Source organism: Cucumis melo, chromosome 10 (assembly GCF_025177605.1).
Source record: "Cucumis melo cultivar AY chromosome 10, USDA_Cmelo_AY_1.0, whole genome shotgun sequence".
NCBI lineage: Eukaryota > Viridiplantae > Streptophyta > Magnoliopsida > Cucurbitales > Cucurbitaceae > Cucumis > Cucumis melo.
The window spans coordinates 636,903-656,489 of NC_066866.1; the positions used below are offsets into that span (position 1 = coordinate 636,903).

The following is a 19,587-nucleotide window of genomic DNA, read 5'->3' on the forward strand; positions in this document are numbered from 1 at the left end:
TGAATTTCGATGATGTATAAAAACTAAACTTAAATTTTAGATGTTAAAGATATTTGATCAAAAACGACCAAACAACAGTAAATGTGTGTGGGTAATTTGGAATTTGGAATTTGAGGGGGAAGAATTAGAACGTCATATTGTTTCTTAGTCGATAACATACATATGTTATTTGTTAGTTAATATAGTTATACTTACTTCGACGAAACGTTGAACCATTTGAGTTATGAAACTTGACTATGTATTGTAGTGACTCAATTTATAGTTTAAAAAATGTTGAAATACCATCTTAGTTTATTTACTGTGACTAATTCTATTATAATCTCTTATACTATAATTCTAAAGTATAGACACTATACACAGACAAAAATATCATTAGTTAATTGCTGTGTATGAGAATCCAAATTATCTATTTTTAAAATAATTATTCGTATCTTATTCATTATGTCATTCGATTTTCTTCTGTTGATGGAGGGTTTCATAATTCCATAAAAATTAAGACTTTAACTTGAGACTAGAAAGAATTAAAAAATCTATTTAGTATTTGATAAATTAACGATATAAAATAAAATTAGATTTTTATATATTACGTAAAGAGTACAAAATTAAGAGTGAACTCGAGTTCTCTAAATCTAGACCGAAAGCGTGGTTTAGTTTGAAAAATATAGGTTTAACTTATACACGTTAGGGCTATTAATAGTTAGATTAGTGGGAGAGGTTTGATTTATTAGTATTAATTTTGCATTCATTTGGATTCATAATAAATAAATTAGAAACATTGTATTTATGTACATATGAATTTCTTGGCTTACATCATCGATTATCTCACTCGTTACGTATAAACTTCTCGAAGATTGGGTCCAAAGCTTCCTTTTACAATTCAGCTTTTTTTTTTCTTTTCTTTTTCCTGCAGAATGTTCTTAATAGAATTTGTTGTTTTATTGGAAATTGTCAAAAATGTTAATAAATATTTACACGTCTAATAATTTTTTTTTTCCATTTGTTGTGAAATATAACTATTTTTTAAGAAAAATAGCTTTTGTTTTTTCTTTCTATTATTACATGTATAGTTAAGTTCAACTAGCTTGTAAATTATTGCATCCTTTTGCAGGAGGTTCAAAGAAGTAAAAGTATCCTTCTCAATTTCATATTTTAAAATTTATTCAATTTTAATTCTTCAATTATTTATATTTAGTCTCTCAAAATCGTTTTCTTCTTTTACAAAGTCGTCACCAAATAAACCATAATTTGTTTAGTAAATGTTTAAACCAACATTGACCATGATATCGATGAGTAAAGATCGGTCGATCTTTGTCCGATCGGTCGGATTTAATCGATTTGACACTCGTAAATTATTTTTTGAAATTTTCCAAACCGACTCCAATCAACCCCTCTCATTTTTCAATCGATTTGATAATTACTCTTAAATTAATGGTTATCTCAAGGCTCGTAGCACAATTATCTCACCCACCAAATATCCAATTATAACAACTTGTTATGTTGTTATGTGATACACTTTTGTTTTTTTACATAAAAAAAGACAAACTCACAATATAATAATTTTTTTATAGGGATATAGGTGGAAAAATGCAACGAATTATTAATCTAAAAATTAGCTATTGTCGTATTTTTTAATTAAAAAATAGATCACTTAATTAATTAATTAATTATAAATTTCTCCTTATGAATTTGCCCACAACACCCGCGTGGAATTGCCGGAGAAGAAAATTCTCGTAGGCATTTATCTTTCATTAATTAATCAATATCGGAACCGTTTCAATCATCCTACGTTTGGTCGCGTCTCCTCTTCTTCCTCTTCCCTTTTTTGTTTCGTCTTCTCCGATCGACAGTGACATTACTCAGAATCTCTCAATCTCTGTTACGCACCAAACCCTAATTTACTAATCCATCTGCATTTCCCCTTTTCAACCGCCGCCGTTTCCGCCTCCTTCTATGATTCTTCCCCCCAATTCTTCATTCTCTTTACGTTCTACAAGTCCCTATGTTTTCTGATTTCCAATTCTCGATTTCGTCACTCCGATGTGCAAGACTAAGAAGAGCACGGACGTGATCGACCCTGCCAGCCCTAGATCTTCTCGCCATCAACGAACCTCCAAAACCTACGCCTCTTCTTCCTATGCAGATCCTTCCAGTTCTCTCAATTTCACCAGCTACAATATCACCACCACCGATACTAAATCCAGCACTAAGGGTTCCTCTAAATCTTCCGCTTCTAGTCGGGCATCGCTTGCTAGTCTCAAGGATTCTCTTCCTGATAACCCTCTCATTTACGAGTTCTCTGAGATTCGTTCTGCTACCAACAATTTCCTCTCTAAACCCTTCTCTTCCTCCTCCTCGTCATCTTCCTGGAGGTGCTCAATTAGGGGAAAAGACGTTATCGTCTTTCAGCGGAAATTGCTCCGCCCGATTGAACTGCTGGAGTTGAAGCATCAATTGTCTGTTATCTGCCGGAGCCATCATAACAGTTTGGTGAAGCTGCTTGGCGCGTCGATTTCGGGGAATTATATTTATCTGGTGTATGAATTTATCGCCGGAGCAAGTTTGGCGGAATGTCTTCGGAATCCGAGAAACCCCAATTTTACCGTCCTCTCGACGTGGATTTCTCGGATGCAAATCGCTACCGATTTAGCGCATGGGCTCGATTACGTCCACCATTGTTCTGGTTTGAACTCCAAATTCATTCACAATCACATCAAGAGCTCCAGCATTGTAATCACGGAAGAAACCCTAGCTGCGAAGATTTGCCACTTTGGTACCGCGGAGCTCTGCGGCGAGTTAGCAATGGCAGAGGAGGAGCGGGAGGAAGAAGAAGGAGATGAATTAGAGATTACGACTTACAGGCGGCCGAAGCGATCTAACAGTAAGAAGATGAAATTGGAAGGGACGAGAGGATACATAGCGCCGGAGATGATGGCAAACGGGACGATGAGTCAGAAAATCGACGTTTATGCGTTCGGAGTGGTGGTTCTGGAATTGATCTCCGGCGACGAGGCGTTGAAGTACATTTTCGATGAGGGGAAACGCGGCGGATATGTGAGAGTGAGTGTGATAGAGACGGCAAGAAAGGCGATGGAGAGTGGGATCGGTGGGATTCGGACATGGGTTGACCGAAGATTGAGGGATTCTTTTCCGATGGAGGTGGCGGAGAAAATGGTTGTTGTCGGGTTGGAATGTGTGGAAGAAGACCCAGATAAGCGGCCGGATATGGGTCGGGTCGCTGGAAAGGTTTCGAAGCTGTTTCTTGAATCAAGCCGGTGGGCTGAGAGCATTGGGAAAACCGTCGACATGTCGGTTTCGCTTGCCCCTCGGTGAACGGTGATAGTGAAACGACACACACTGCCAGAGTATATATTTTTTCTTTCTTTTTCTTTTTCCTCACATTTTCATAATTAATTGATTTTTATTTTATTGCACATAAATTTGAATTTGGTTTAAATTTCTGAAGAAGTGTTCATTAGATTTTTGGGAGATTTTAACTTTTTTTTTTCTAATGGGGGATTTTGCGACATTTGAACATTAATATGTAAATATTGAGATGAATTCTTTATATATGCAAATGAATAAACGGGGTTACATGTATATTATATAGTTTATTGTGGTTATTATAGCCTTTTGTGTTTGATATGATCCTTAATTAACTTTCATTTATAATATATAGTTTATTGTGATTAGATTCATCATTAACTAAACATGACAACAAAATATGTTTGGTATCCAATTGTACTAAAAAATATATAATAAACTAATAAGGATTTTAATATATTGGGATACCTATATTTTAATACTAAACTTAAACTAAAACAAAAAAAATTACTTCTTTCGCTGTCGACCAACGTGTATTATAAAAAATCATTAAAATATATATAACATATTTTATTTTCAAATTAATGTGACCAATAAAGATATTTTTTTTTTAAAATAATTGTTTAATATCCAGCCTTTGTAATAAAACAAAAAGGAAAATAAAATTTAATACGGGAAATTAGAACAGTACACAACTGTCTGTCACGACATTCCATTCCAAGTGTGTACACAATTACAAAATTTGTTCTTTAATTTGACATAGTTTTCTTTAGTACATCTTTAATGGTTTTCGTTTTAGTTACGTTTGTTTGTTCTTTTTCCCTAAACTTAGATTTAGTTTTAATAATTTTTAGATTTTAGAAGTCTTGTTTTAAAACATTTTTAAAAGTGATTTTTTAAAATTTATTCAATCCCTATCTTATATTGAAGTAAATTCAGTTTTTTTGTTTATTTAAAAATGTGGCAGACGTTTTAATGAATTGTCACAATTATTTGTTTGTTTTTTTTTTAAACTAAATCTTATAATATCATAAAACTTGTTATAAGTGGTAAAAAATTCCAAAGATTATTTCAATTTACTGTGTTTTTTTTTTTTTTTTTTGTTGCTTTCAAGGTGTTTACAAATCAAAGCCGAAGTTAAAAAGAAAAAGTTTTCGTTTTTTTTTCCTTAAGAAATTAACTAATAGGAAATATGAAAATTGTGAGTAAAAAAATTATGAAAAAATCAGTACAATTTTTAATTGGGAAGATAGAAACCAATGCAAAAAAGAAACTTAAAATTATGTGAAATATTTTATAATAAGAACATTTAGTTTAGGGTATTTAATGCGAAATTATAAATCATGTGGAACTTGCTGAGGATCCCGCCGTTACCTGCCGATGGAAATCTGTTCTCTTTAACTCGGAGCGTCGTTCCCGGTCTTTAATGGCGGCGAGGCGATTTCTCTCTCTCGCTTTTCGTCATCGGTTACAGACCTCTCCTTCGCCCGGTGAGCTTCCATTTCTCTTCTCTCAGCTGAAACCCTAATATCGGTCCATTTTTCTTACTCCTATCACCTATTTATTATCTGTTCCTGATTTTCTCTGATGCTTTGCTTCAAATTTTTGTCGTCCGGAATCGACGGCACCTGTTATTTCTTTTTTGTTCCCTTTCCACTAATGGGTGAATTTGATTTTCTGTGTTCTAGGAATATCTTGTGTTGAGCTGGTAAAATTAGTGTTTTCTATTGTTTCCGACTTCTAAAAGACAATTAAGTGGAAGTTATGTGTATCTATGATCACTGTTTTGTATTGTTTCTTTCTGATATATAAGATAAATTCATTTCTTTGGTTTAAATCACCACTAAACCCAAAAGTTTTAGCGGATGGATAACAGTGAATTTAATTTTATTTCAACGCTTAAAGCTAAATATATACTTAGAAGGAGATCCGGGAAGAATTTTTTGGCCGTGTATTTCGTATTAATGCTCCAGTTCAAATGGGGTTCGAACATACAAATCTCCTTAGTTATTGAGTTTTGAGCTTTGGAACAGACAATTTGAAATCTGGCTGATTTGACTGTAGCAGTGAAATGAGGCTGTGTAAAGGCTGCATTATAGTTTTGAAACAACTTGTGACGCTTCAAGTGCTAAAGTTTGAGGAAAGTTTCTTGTAGATTTACAAAATATTCTTGGATTGATTTCATTATTTGGTGTCCGATTATTGACGGTTTCTTTCATTTGAATGTGTTTAAACTCATTTATATTGGCGTGTTGGTAGAGTCTTTCTATTTATATACGACGAATCTCTTCCCCCAAGTTGACTCTCTAGTTTCGCGACGAGATACTTCAGCATATTAAAAGTATTTCTTTAACAAATATCTCTCCTTTTTGTGATTTCTTTTGCTCAAACTGCTAACAAGAACAATTTTGATTGCAGAAAGCGCTTCCCCAGTTCACCCATTTGCAAATTCATGGTTCTTGACTGGGTACAGATTTTTGAGAAGAGAAACCCACACTGAGGCAAATCCAGCAATTGCTGAGGAATCTAAAGACAATGAAGACACTAAGTTGAGGCCTATTTCCGAATTGGGTGATCCCCTTCATGAAAACAAGGACGATACTTCTTCTGTGAAGTACTCTGTTCTCTCCAATTTAAAACCATCCCCTAGGCATGACCTTGCCATGATATTCACTTGCAAAGTCTGCGAGACAAGATCAATCAAGACAGTTTGCCGCGAATCGTATGAGAAGGGTGTGGTGGTGGCACGTTGCGGTGGATGCAGCAATTTACACCTGATTGCCGACCATCTTGGTTGGTTTGGCGAGCCAGGCAGCGTGGAAGACTTCCTGGCTGCTCGTGGTGAGGAAGTTCGCAAAGGTTCCCTCGATTCACTAAGCTTGACTCTTGAAGATTTGGCTGGAAAGACATCCTGAAAATTTTGGAACTTTATCTATCTTGAGAGGTGTACAAATAGTTACTTAACTCAGGTTTCGATTTCGGATATTTGATGTTCGGATAAAAGATATTTCGAGGTTTGTTTTTGCGGTGAAATTTATAAGAAACAGCACCTGCTGGGAGAAGTTTGGGGATTTGGGGCTGCCTAACTGCTCCCTTTAAGGTGTGTTTTCATTTATTCAAACCAATGTTACTCATCTTTAATTCCCCTTTCGTGTATTGTTCTCTTGATCATTACATTTGACAAACTCATCTTTAACTTCTTCATGTACCAAATGTTTGGCGCACAAGAAAAAAACAAAGAAGCTACCACAATTAACTGAACCGTTCATCTTTTGGTTTGTCCTCTCTGAAATCATCACCAAACTCGAAACCTGCGTCGTGATTTTAGTTTTTGAAGTTTAAGAATATAAACATTACTTCTTTACATTAACTTTTTTATTTGTTAGCAACACTTTCTATCCATGTTTTCCTTTTGAAAACTGAAAAAGGAAAATTTTCAAGTTTCAAGATTATCATTGTTATTCAATATGATAGTGTTTTGTTTTTGTTTTTTAAACTTACAGAACGCAATCAAACAACTCGGATGACCGTCACAATGGGCTACAGATGACTGCAGATGTCTTTGAATATATGTATTATTCTATAAGCAATTTGTGCAATATTTGTGAAAATCCATACAGTTCTAAGTTTGACTTTAAGTAGAAGAAGAAAACAGACATTTACTCTGCCTGAGGCTTTAATCTTCGTATGTTATGTGTGTTATTTAAATAAATATACGTAGTTCTTATTTTAACTAAATTGCTATTTACTACACTGCACTATTGAAATGAGTTATTTATTCATCTGACTTCACTCATGCAATTGGAAGATTAGATTAAATACTTAGGGAAAAGGAATCAATGATTTATAGTATAATGTGTAAAGCATAGTTTTTTTTTAATAGTAAATTCTCAACGAATAAATAATTCAAAAAAAGTTGGATTAATTTTTGAACACACTTAAAATAGATCATATAAAAAAAACACAAGAGTTTTAGGGGTGTTTTTAAATATAGTGAATGATCTAAAATATTAATTTTCAAATTTTATAATAATAGATATCGATAAATTCCTATCGGTCTATCAATGCATTTAATATATATTAATATACTTTGTAATATATATCGATTGATTTATATTAACGTTTATCGTTGATATAATTTGATATTTTGTAAATATTTCTAATACTTTTGTCATTTTCAATAATTTTCTAGAATTTAACTTGAAGTACATAAAATATGTGAAAAAAATGTTCATAATTGATAAGATTGCTTCCGGAAATAGTGTAATTCGATAAAATTTATTATATAATAAAAGGTAAATTATTTGTTTTATTTGAAGAAATTATTTTAAATGATATTTTTTTAAATATAACAAAATATCACTGATTATCCGTACATATTTAAAATATTTTTCTAAAAGATGTTTTCAAATATAGAAAAATTAAAATTATTTATAAAATATAATAAAAATCTAAAATATATTACTCGAAAATTTCGATATATTATATAAATAGTTTCAATTCTTTTTCGGACCTATAAGTATTTTTTTCAATTTTTTTTTGGTCATTTTCAAATGATGCAATTTTTTTAATTATCGATAAAAATAGATTAGAGTGGATGAAGGGCGGTTCAGGTTCGCGGGTTCTACCCGACATAGGGTGAGGATCCGGATGAAGCAGTTGTACTGAAACCTGACGCAGCTTGAAACTTGAAGAAAACTACTTTCATTCACTAGAGAAGCCATAGCCATGGGGAGCTTCTGTCTTCCTTCCACTTTCTCTTCTTGTATTCGCAGTTCCGCTGCAACAAATTCCATTGCAATGGCAGCTTTTCTCTCTCATCACCCCAAGATCTTACCTCGACCCTTCTTCTCCAGAACCTTCCGCTTCATTTCTCTTTCAACTTCAACAAAACCGCCTCGAAAACTTTTCCAAGGTGATTTCACCGCCACTCTATTCTCTTTTTTCTGTTTGATTATATATCCATTTTTTTTTTGTTAGCTGCTTGGATTTTGATTGATAATTTCGTAATTACTACTTGCGCTCAAAACTATCGTTTGTAATATGCGGAATTTGAAGTTCAATGTCGATTTTTGGTAGTGAATAACTTTTCATTTTGTCTATAAAGCAGTTAGATCAGTGGCTACCCCTGCGGAAGGTGTTGCAGGGTTTGAGAGTATGATCTCTGGAACCGAGCGGAAGTATTACCTATTAGGTGGGAAAGGAGGTGTTGGGAAGACAAGTTCTGCTGCCGCTCTAGCTGTAAAGTTTGCAAATAGCGGCCACCCCACGCTTGTTGTGTCTACGGATCCAGCACATTCGTTAAGTGATTCATTTGCTCAGGTATGATGCATTTTTTTTCCTCTCTTGTGCTATGAAGTGTGAACTTTAAGTGGAACTCCAAAGATGAAATATGAGTTGTTTGATTTTAGGATTTGACTGGCGGTACACTGGTACCAGTTGAAGGTCCTGACTCTCCATTGTTTGCCCTTGAGGTAATATAGAAGTACTTACTGACACTGTATGTATCAGTGTCTATTATCCTTTCATATGTCCCTATTCTATTACGCATGGTCCATGTAGAAGTGTAGATATGGGATTACATACTAGGTTAGGATTTAGGAGTAATTGACTTCCGTTTTACTGTGCTGTTGCTATTATGCATCTAGCTGGTCAAATAAATGTGTGTCATGATGACAGATAAACCCTGAGAAGGCTAGGGAGGAATTCCGCAGTACTGCTCAGAAAAATGGTGGAACTGGCGTAAAAGATTTCATGGATGGCATGGGCCTTGGAATGCTTGTAGACCAGGTAAAGTGTATTATGTGGAAAGTTATATTTAACATAGAGTCGTTTCAAGTAACACACTGTGAAATTCACCCCTGAATCAGATTGCTACATGACATGATCATGCTCAGATGTTAAACACTTATTCAAGCTTGTTATGATATTGCACTTGCTTTCCCAAACTACAAACATTTGAAAGTTCCAAGTTATTGATACTCGGAGGGCTATTCTATATTTAAGATTACAGAGGGGCTAAACTTCCGTAGAAGTCTGAATGAATAGATATTTTTGATTTGCTCTCATTTTTTTTGATTAACTCATGAAGGTAGGAATATAGTTATGCACTGCTGGCAACCCTTTTGTCTTTGTGTAATTATTTGACTGGTTTCTTAACTTTGAGTGACAAAGTTAGGAGAGTTGAAACTCGGAGAATTGCTGGACACACCGCCTCCTGGTTTAGATGAAGCTATAGCAATTGCAAAGGTATATATTCAATCGTTGCTTAATTTGCTCTCTGTTCATTCTTGACATCTATTTGGGGTTCCTCATGGATTTAATTCTAGTTGTTTCCAGGTCATCCAATTTCTTGAGTCTCCAGAGTATAACATGTTCACTCGCATAGTTTTTGACACAGCACCTACGGTAAGCTATCCAGCATATTCTCTAATTAATCATTGTAGACATTCATTTGATATTCTGTTCTCTGTGTGTATCAGGGTCATACTTTGAGGCTTCTATCCCTCCCAGACTTCTTAGATGCTTCCATAGGCAAGATATTGAAGGTATGATTAATTAAAAAGGCGACTTGATATGGGTCCGGATCTAATCTCTAATTGATTGTTGGTACTATTTCAAATGCCAACTGGATGTCCTGATTAGATCTCTGAAGGCATTGCTTACTACATATATTGTTGTTTTCGTTCCAATCTTAGTCTTTTTGCTCCATCTTTTTCGAAACCTTCCATCACGAGGAATGCTTGCTTAATTTAGCATTTTGCTTCAGCTTTGAACTTTGAAGAAGACATATTTGATCGATTACCTTTCCCTTGATCTGCATCTTTATTTGAAATCTTACTGCAATCTGAGATCTTGCTAGAAATGTGTGGAAATAGTCTTAATTTTCCATCGAGGCATGTTCATGACAGACTAGGAAGGATTGCCACTGTTTCAGAATTGTGTTACTAGAAACTTTGAGACTTTGATTATGATATGTTTTGTGAGATCTTAATTTATTTCTGTCTTATGATATGACTTTTGGAGATTGATTATGTATAAATTGAGCTCTCTCAAATCCGGTACTAAGTTTCTCTATTCTCCAACTTGCTTTCTCCTTTTTTGGCCCTCTATTTATCTTGTTCTCTTTTTTGAGTGTCATGCATCTATTGTTTATATAACTCTGTTGCTTTTTCCCTTGCAATGTCTCTTTAAATGTCCTAAATTCACCGCAAATGTTATAGCTTACGATTGTTTGAACAATAAAAGGAACTTTAACAATCTATAGACTGCATGTTAGATTCTTCCTGTTCCCTACTAGGAGTGCATTCTTTTTTAAATTATTTTTTCAAAAGATATTTTAATGTTTAATCTAGGTCTTCTTTCTAATCTTGACATTTAATTTTCTCTTCACACTCTATGTTTCAGCTTAGACAAAAAATAGCTTCAGCAACCTCAGCCATTAAATCTGTATTTGGGCAAGAAGAAAAGCGGCAGGATGCAGTAAGCTAACTGTCATGGAGTTAATACCAACCCTACGTTGCTACTCAGATAATAACATTTGTTTCATGCAGGCTGACAAGTTAGAGAGATTAAGAGAAAGAATGGTAAAAGTTCGAGAGCTTTTTCGTGACAAAGAATCTACGGAATTTGTCATAGTTACAATCCCCACGGTACTAAACAATTTGGTCATAGTTATATGTTCTTGACTAACGATAGGCATGACCTTTGCCACGATTTTGTTTTTATTTTCCCTTCCATGAAACCTCTTTATATTGATCAGGTTTTTATTCATTTATTTTTATATTCCATTGAATCGCATTTGTTCAAAAAGACAGAAGATTCATGTCTTGGAAATTCCACTTCCTCTCTCTCTCTCTGTGTGGGAAAATCGGTTTATCATTGTTAGTATGGTACGCATGTCATGATGATAGGAACGTTATTAGGGTGTTATTAAGATTTTAGGAGTATATTAGTAATTAGCTTGGGAGGTTGTTATGATATCAGGTTATAGATAGAGAGAGGGGAAGGGAGCAGTTAGGGAATATTTTGGTGAGTGAATTAGGGCTTGAGAGGGGAGGGTCCAAGCATCTCGAATTACTCGATTTATTTTGTAGTTTGGTACAGTTTATATTTCGATATATTTGTGTTCTATCACATGAAAATAATTATATTGATTCATTTATCAGTAGACGACAAATTGTGGAATGTGGAATAAGTAAATGTTTGGTTCCAGAACAAACTTTAGGGAAAGTGAATATTCTGCGTATCTGCTTTTAGTTCTACCTGAGCTCATCATATACGAGGGTTGTTCTCATTACGTATTTTTTCAAAGGTTATGGCCGTAAATGAATCATCAAGGTTGCATGCTTCTCTGAAAAAGGAATCTGTCCCTGTCAAGAGGCTTATTGTGAATCAGATTCTTCCTCCGTCAGCTTCAGATTGCAAGTTTTGTGCAATGAAAAGAAAGGTATCATACCAATGGGAAATATACACATCTTTTCGATTTGTTGGCATAATCTTTCCTTAATCCTTATTGATTATCGTATAAATCACTTTTACAATTAGTCCCAAAATGCAAGCTGCATCATTCATTTATATCATCTTGAAACTTAGCTTATCCTGGTCTTTCTCCATTCAGTTAAAATTATCATCAATGAATATTAAGCATAAATCTGTAGCTAAATTGAAAATATTTCAGGATCAATTGCGTGCTTTGGATCTCATCCGAAACGATCCAGAACTCTCGAGCTTGTTGGTGATCGAAGCACCATTAGTCGATGTGGAGATCCGAGGTGTTCCAGCTCTTAAATTTCTCGGAGACATCATTTGGAAGTGATTGTATTGTCCAAGAAAACAGAATGCGATTTGCAGGTAACTTTTTTGTTACCCACTTCTATGGTTCTTGACCTATTATCTGCCAGCCAACCGACTGCAGCAGCTCTATAGTTGAAGTAACACAAACACAGTTTTTAGAATTCATGAGATTTTAGGAAAAAGTTGAAAGGAAAAGAAAAAGGAAATAGAGGCTGAAGGTGTATCGCTGTATCGTGTAGTTCGCACTGGACAATGCGTGATAGATATGAATGTTTTATACTTTTTGGTACAATGTTTAGAAGTAAAATAACATTTGTAATTCTTTCCTTTTAAATTTGGGTGCTGGGGCTCTTGTATTTTCTCGAAAATTCGGCACTTGGAAGATTCAGAACTTGATCTCTCGGTCGAAGGTACGTTCTAATCAAAGTTTTTTAGTGACCTAGCATCGAGAATTGGATGCACCTTGTTGCATTTTTTCAACATATTGTTGTGATTTCTTACTGATGAAATGTCTTTGGGCGTTTGAAGTTGAGAGGATAATGTTCTAACAAGTCAATTGGTGCAGAATAATAAAACCAAATTGATGGGTCAACTGCTCATTTGGTGCTTCCACTGTATCATATAAATCTCTGAATCATACTTATTTCTTTGTCGAACAATATTCATAATGAAAGGTGAAATTGATGCAACCAATAAGTTTCTCTATATATTTTACATATTGTTTACTTTTTTAAATTTATTTTACTTTTATTATTATTTATTGCCTTTGTTTACCTAATGAGAATCTTTGATGGTGAAATTTGTGGGAGTTGACTTAGTGGTGTCCCATTAATTGGCATATTTAAACATGAAGTAAGACAATAACAATATATTCAATGCATCATTGAGTTCAAAGTTGATTTCACCAAAAACTTTATATTAAATCCCTTATGTCAAGCATTTGATTTACATGTATATAATCAAAGTCAATGTTTCGATAGAATAATTAATGATAGGAGGAAAATTATAACACAAAAAATAATGTTTGGACATTTATTTATACATCAAAAGTGTGTCACCCTTCGATTCTGGAAATCTATAGGAGAATAATGGTCATTTCTTAGTATCTAATTTATTATCTCGAAGTGTCTTTCAAGAATGATCATCCTCGTAATGTTCAATTATAGTCTACTAGTAGAAAATACATCATTATCGTTTAAAAGTCAATGGTTCACTCTAACATAAAAATTTATTAATAAATATATATTAGTATAAATTACTATTTATTTCCTTTTCACATTTAAATTAAACAAACAATAAAAAACTTTATGTATCAATAGATTTATTGATGAGGTCGCAATGTTTTACTAATTATAGTTATCTTTTTCTCACGACATCAAAATTAGCTCGTGTAAATTTAAAATCATTTTTTAGATATTTTACTATTATTTGTGTAAATATCTTATGATTTTTAATTATTTAGAAAGACTCCAAAAATATATTGCAAGATGTTATGTTTAAAATTTAATTTATGGGTAATTAGAATAGATAGCAATTTTTAGAACAATTATTATCTAGGTAGCAATATTTTAAAAAAATTACAAATATAGCAAAAGTTATCGATCAATGATAGTCCAACATTTGCTTGAATCTTAACTTATTTCTATAAAACTCAAACAGTTATTGGACGGTTGCAAAACCTCGTACACATAAAATAAACACATCGTAAAATAAAAAGAAAAACGAAGAATGAAAAACCCAAACCCCATAATAACAAATCATTATAAAAACGATTTAATTAAGCTTTTAATCGTGGAGAGTAAATCGAAAAGAACGCGTGGCTGTTTTACCGGTTCAACCGGTCGTCAGTACGAGACGCTGGCGAGCGGCGGTTTCCATTTTCCAAAACAGCGGCTCTGATGAAGACGCTCCCATTTTCAAGAAAAGACGCTCAAACAGAACTCTCAAAAATTTCTCAAACTCAATCTCATTCTTAAATTTACTTCCCCTTTTCTTCGATTCTCTTTCTCGCTCGTGTTTCTGTTTTTCAACTTGCTTCGACACTGAATCTTCATCAACGTCCCTATTGCCTCTCTCTCTCTCTCTCTCTCTCTTTTTGTATGTACAGAAACCTTTATCTTTTTGTGTTTCTTCTTATCGTTTTCATTCATTCATCTTTCCTTTTTCGCAAGTCATTCCTTTTGACACCCACGTTTATAATTGTTCTTTTGCTGATTTTTTTGTGATTTTTGATTTCGTGGATGGGTTTTGTTTTGATCGTCTGCGTGACTTGTTATATTCCTTTTCTAATTTGTTGGGTTTGTTTGGATTTTTACGAGTGGATGGCCTTGTTAAATTAGGGTTCTTCTCTGTTTGCGCGTGTCTTCTTTAGATAACTCATCTGTGATTGGTATTTACTTCTCTTGATCAATAAGCGAAGGATAACAATCTTTACCTCATCCCCCACGGATGGTTTGAGAATTTTAAGATTGCGAGCGGTTTTTCATCCAACTCCCCACCTTGTGCGGTCAAATACAAGTGTTTTTGTGAATTTTTTAGTCGTTTACCTTTTCTTTTAATCCTCCCCCAACCTATCTATCTTACCCGGAATAAATGGTTTTTCAGGCTTGAGTTTAAAAATGTGGATTTTTTCTGGGTGATGGTGTTTTCCAGGAAATATTGGATTATTTAATTGTTATATAGTTTTCTAGGAGTTTTTTTTTTTTTTTTTTTTTTTTTGTGGTAAAGAATGATTGTCAATGTCAATTATCTTTTTTCCCCTTTTTTATTTCAGTTATATATCTATCCATTTGGGATATCCAGAAGGTCAAACAGATGTAGGAGTGCCCGAAGCTTATCTTGTGTTATTACAGGGTTATGGCAACGTATGATATTGATCCTGATGTTATGAGATGGGGACTTCATCTTTTGGATGTTTGCACGTTTACAAATGACGGTTCTGGTAGTACTGTTACTGAATATAGATTTGACCCGAGTTGTAGTCAAGTGGAATATGTCATTGAAGGTTATTGTGAGCCGTGTAATGTAAATTTGGAGAACGATGAGGCTTTAGCACACGCTTTTCAAGAAGAGATATCGAGAATTGATTCTATAGAAGCTTCTGGGGTATCTGATTCCAGGGATGACCAAATGCAAGCATCTGTTCTTGCACAGGAATGGCCTGGTCCTTCGTCTAGGCACAACCCTTATGGTAATGATAAGTCATCAGTTATTTGATGATAGTTTCTGTTTCCAGCTTGTTCTTACCTTCTAGTTATTTCTAATCAATTTTCAACCATGTGAATAGGGTTTGACGGTGATCAGAAAACAAATTGTGTTAACGACATAAACGTCGAGGAGCCAGGTGATCTGAGAGTTAACGAGGTGGACAAGATGGGAATTTCCTCTTCATATCATAACTCAGTAGATAATCCTTTTGTGGACGAGTGCTCTTCATATTCGTTGGAAATAATTGATGAGTCTGCACTGGATGGTGAAGTGGGCAAAAGACTTAATCAAATTGTTCCTGTCCCTGTAAGTATATATGTACCTTTCGTACCAAATACCTCTGTTGATTCTGTTATCCAATATTATATAGTTTTGGGGCAAGATCAATTTATGCATAGTTTTGGGGCAAGATCATGCCTCTAAATTTTGGAAGTTGTATCAAAAGCTAGGACCCCAAACTAAGAAGTGTATCAATTTAAACTTAACATTTATTAGTGAATCAATTGAGACCCCTTATTAGAATTTCATTTCAAATCTGTAAGCATAACTTTAACATGTGTATAAGATTTATTTAATGAAATGATTAATGTAAATTAAAAGTAATTGAAAAGAGTCAAGTTAGATAGCAGCATTTTTTTTTTTTTGGTTTTTGGTCTACCTTTTATCTTTCTCTATTTATTTAGAAAGAATTATGTGGCAATTTTTTGTACTACTCCATTGAGATCTTTGGTGAAGAATAATCTTATTTAGGGGATTCTAAGCTGATTTTAGATGGGATAGCTCTATATCACTAACAAAGGGTTTAAATGGATGCAATTATTAGTTTGAACAATAGGAAGCTTGAATTATAGATGGTTTAAAATACTGCTTCTACCTTCTTATTGCTCGAAGAATTATGACTAAATACCTCCCTTTCCTCATTCCAAAGCATTACTATCTTAGAGCTTTTGGTGAGATATGAGAATTTTGTGTCTTTCTCGTTTGGGTTTGTCGTAACTTGACCAATAGGAAAACGACGGATGTGGCCTCTCTTCTTTCCTTACTTGAGGGGTTTTCTGTTGGAGAGGGGAGGAGAGATGCTTCTGTTTGGGTTCCTAATCCTAGCTGGGTTTTTTCTTGTAATTCTTTATTTGGGCTGTTGGTGGACCCTGCTCCCCCTAAGAGTCGGTTATTTGATGTGATTTGGAGGACAAAGGTTCCGAAGAAAGTTAGGTTCTTTATCTAGCAGGTCTTGCTTGGTCGGGTTAATAATATTGATAGGCTTGTTAGGAGGAGGTCTTCGCTTGTCGGGCCTTTTTGTTGTTTGTTGTGTCGGATGGTGGGGGAAGATCTTGAGCACCCTTTCTGTTAGTGTCATTTTGCGAGGTTTGTGTGGTGCTCTTTCCTACCGGAGTTTGGTGTTAACTTTGTCGGCTTGAGGAGCGTTAGAGCGATGATTGAGAAGTTCCTCCTCCATCCATCTTTTAGTGCAAAGGGTGCCTTTCTATGGCATGTTGGGGTGTATGCTATTATTTGGGATATTTGGGGCAGGAGGAATGATAGAGTGTTTAGGGGTAGAAAGAGGGGTCATAGTGAGATTTGGTTGTCGGCTAGATATCACGTGTCTCTTTGGGCTTCGGTTTCGAAGATCTTTTGTAACTATTCTATATGCAACATTTTACTTAGTTGGTCCCCCTTCCTTTAAAAGGGTGGTTTTGTGGGCTGGTTTTTTGTGCCCTTGTATTCTTTCATTCTTTCTCAATGAAAGTGATTGTTTTCACTCCCTTTCTAAGCTTAAGACTAATAGGGAGCTATTTCCTGAAATAATAAATTTATCTGAGGTTGTATTCAATTAATTCCGTATATCCTAAATTTAAAGTCCAGTTATATAATTGTATTTTCTTCTGTTGCAGCATGTTCCAAAGACCATTGAGAAGATACCTTCAGCTGATGAAGAGATGTCAGATCACCAACGGCTCCTTGAAAGGTCGTGTGCATGTTGCTTCAGTTTACATTCGCATTTGAACAATCAATTATAAAGTGTATGCCGGTCATATCTATGTGGGAACCACACGTTTTTTCTTCACTTACAATTTCTCTTTCCTTACTTCATATTGAGAAAAGGAGCTCATTTTTAAGCTATTCAGGGAAAGTATTTGAAAATCAGTGGTTGCTTAGCTTATGTAACCTTACATCTGGTAATTGAAATACAAAAAATTTGATAAATTCACAAATGGTTTTGGTTAATTTTCTTCATAGTTGGTATATTTTTCCCTTATCATCGGTGCTTGTTAGAAGTTGCCCTTGGCCATTGATTCTTTTAGTTTCCCACTTTGGCCATTCAAACAAATTTTCCTTCCACTTCATTGGGAAGGTGCATTCCCTCTGCATTTTCTCAGCCTGTGGCCCTCTATAGTAAATGCTGTAAACTTGTCTTTTATTCTTTCACTTGCTTAGATGAAAATTTAGGTTGCAGTATTTAGTTCATGGCTTACTTTTATCCATATGATGCAAGCATCTGATATTTTTTGAACATTCTGGCCTTTTTAGATTGCAGTTGTACGAGCTGGTCGAGAATACAGTTCAAGGAGATGGAAACTGTCAGGTTGATGTTATTTAACAATTTGAATGAGTGCTTTCTGCTCTAGTTTTTGTTTTGTGCATTAAGTTCTTTTTGGATTGGCCTGAACTGATTGATCATCCCTGCAGTTTCGTGCCTTATCAGATCAACTATATCGATCTCCTGAACATCATGATTTTGTGAGAGAACAAGTTATAGCCCAGGTACGATCATACTTTGACTTTACTGTTCTAATTTAATGGTGTTCATGTGGGCTTGACACCAGAGTTATCTTTGTATTTACACGTTGAAACCTTTTTTGCTTTATCGATGCCTTTAGCTAAAGTTTTGTCGAGAAGTGTACGAGGGTTATGTTCCAATGACCTATGAAGAGTACCTGAAGAAGATGAGCAAGTAATTCGATCCTTTTTCTTTAAGAAAATTCCGTTTATTTTGTAATTATTGTTCTTTACGTTTTATTTCTAACTTCATTCAATCAATTTTGATGCTCATCTCTCATTATTTTAAATGAACCAGGAAAGGAGAATGGGGTGATCATGTTACATTACAAGCTGCTGCAGACTGGGTATTGTTATATATTCTTCTTTTTGTGGATTATATATTTGAACTCTGAATATGGGCTCAAATATTTAAGATCTTAGTTTACATGGCTGATACTTTTTGCATTACTTGCTCAGTTTGGAGTTAAGATATTTGTGATAACATCTTTCAAGGATACATGTTCAATTGAAATACTTCCACAAGTTCAAAAGTCCAACCGGAGTAAGATTCCTATACTGAATTCTTTTCAACAATCTGGAACTTTTGATCACTCGAGCAGTGTTTTCTTCCTTATAGAAGGCCTTATGAGCACCTTATCTTGTGCAGTTATTTTCCTGAGCTTTTGGGCTGAAGTGCACTATAATTCAATTTATCCCGAAGGAGGTAACTTTTTTTTCTTAATCTTGAAGCAGAAACATCATTTTTTTTTCCCTTTAGCAGATTCTTGTTCTTTTGTTGAAACTATACCATGCTATGAGAATCTGCAGTTGAAAGAGTAAGACTTTTTTGTGGTTTTCATTTTCCTAATAGCTCTTCAATGTTAAAAAAAAAAGGCATTATTTGATTTTCAGAGATACCAACATCCTGTACAAAGAAGAAGAAGAAATGGTGGAACTTTGGGGCTTAGATTTGGGTCTTATTGACAAAGCTAGTGGAAAGCTTCCATTCTACCAACCATCCTTTTACTGATGCTTAGGTTCATAATTTCTGAAAAGCTGATTGCTGATGCCTCTCACTGTTCTTCTTTTTTCCTTTCTTTCTGTAAATATTTGCACATTAATTATTGATTATTATTATAGAGCATATTCTTTTATTGTAGCTGCCAATCTATCAATATTTTTGTTTGATTTGTCCCTTGTAGGCACTGTATGTAAATATGCCGAGAACTAAAAAATTATCATCATTAGTTAGTGCTCATTCTAGATGATAATTAATCGTATCTCTTCTACCATCCATTTCATTTTAACGAGGAGATTTGTTCTCAACATACATATATGCAACTTTCATTTGATCTATAATGTTACTATTGTAAAGTTCAATCACAGATTAATTTTTCCACAAATCTCTCACAACTTATGAATTAATTGGGAAGTTTGATACAAAGTTGCATTTTATATTCAATGACCTTTTTTCATAAGGTTATTTGTACGCAAATGCTCATG

General features: G+C 34.3%; 4 protein-coding genes across 7 annotated transcripts; all 4 read left to right on the plus strand.

The window, feature by feature from the left end:
- Positions 1–1,685: 1,685 nt before the first annotated feature.
- On the plus strand, positions 1,686–3,638 carry LOC103489456 (lysM domain receptor-like kinase 3). Its single transcript, XM_008448645.3, has one exon. It carries the CDS (start codon positions 2,038–2,040, stop codon positions 3,328–3,330), a length of 1,293 nt encoding a protein of 430 aa, XP_008446867.2. The 5' UTR covers positions 1,686–2,037; the 3' UTR covers positions 3,331–3,638.
- Positions 3,639–3,730: 92 nt separating this feature from the next.
- LOC103489455 (uncharacterized) lies at positions 3,731–7,059 on the plus strand. 2 transcript variants are annotated; one of them, XR_007824306.1, is made up of 3 exons: positions 3,731–4,811; positions 5,740–6,421; positions 6,825–7,059. XR_007824306.1 is itself a non-coding variant. In XM_017044680.2 (2 exons), the coding sequence occupies exons 1-2, from the start codon at positions 4,748–4,750 to the stop codon at positions 6,234–6,236; spliced, it is 561 nt and encodes a 186-aa protein (XP_016900169.2). In that variant the 5' UTR covers positions 4,485–4,747; the 3' UTR covers positions 6,237–6,582. The 2 variants fall into 2 exon arrangements, 1 of the variants encoding a protein (XP_016900169.2); XM_017044680.2 differs by lacking the exon at positions 6,825–7,059 and having other exon boundaries at positions 4,485–4,811; positions 5,740–6,582.
- An 862-nt stretch (positions 7,060–7,921) lies between these two features.
- Positions 7,922–12,597, plus strand: LOC103489453 (ATPase GET3B). Of its 2 annotated transcripts, none has more exons than XM_008448643.3 (11): positions 7,922–8,236; positions 8,432–8,643; positions 8,733–8,795; positions 9,001–9,111; positions 9,496–9,570; positions 9,661–9,729; positions 9,804–9,869; positions 10,729–10,803; positions 10,875–10,973; positions 11,636–11,770; positions 12,002–12,597. In XM_008448643.3, exons 1-11 carry the CDS (start codon positions 8,050–8,052, stop codon positions 12,137–12,139), a joined length of 1,230 nt encoding a protein of 409 aa, XP_008446865.2. In that variant the 5' UTR covers positions 7,922–8,049; the 3' UTR covers positions 12,140–12,597. The 2 variants fall into 2 exon arrangements, with proteins under 2 accessions (XP_008446865.2, XP_050946956.1); XM_051090999.1 differs by having other exon boundaries at positions 7,963–8,236; positions 8,429–8,643.
- Positions 12,598–13,963: 1,366 nt separating this feature from the next.
- LOC103489452 (OVARIAN TUMOR DOMAIN-containing deubiquitinating enzyme 9) lies at positions 13,964–19,243 on the plus strand. Of its 2 annotated transcripts, none has more exons than XM_051091000.1 (11): positions 13,964–14,214; positions 14,891–15,307; positions 15,404–15,630; positions 17,217–17,290; positions 17,854–17,908; positions 18,013–18,087; positions 18,204–18,277; positions 18,401–18,449; positions 18,562–18,646; positions 18,752–18,808; positions 18,979–19,243. In XM_051091000.1, exons 2-11 carry the CDS (start codon positions 14,974–14,976, stop codon positions 18,987–18,989), a joined length of 1,041 nt encoding a protein of 346 aa, XP_050946957.1. In that variant the 5' UTR covers positions 13,964–14,214; positions 14,891–14,973; the 3' UTR covers positions 18,990–19,243. The 2 variants fall into 2 exon arrangements, with proteins under 2 accessions (XP_050946957.1, XP_008446861.2); XM_008448639.3 differs by having other exon boundaries at positions 13,971–14,214; positions 18,997–19,243.
- The last annotated feature ends 344 nt before the right edge of the window (positions 19,244–19,587 follow it).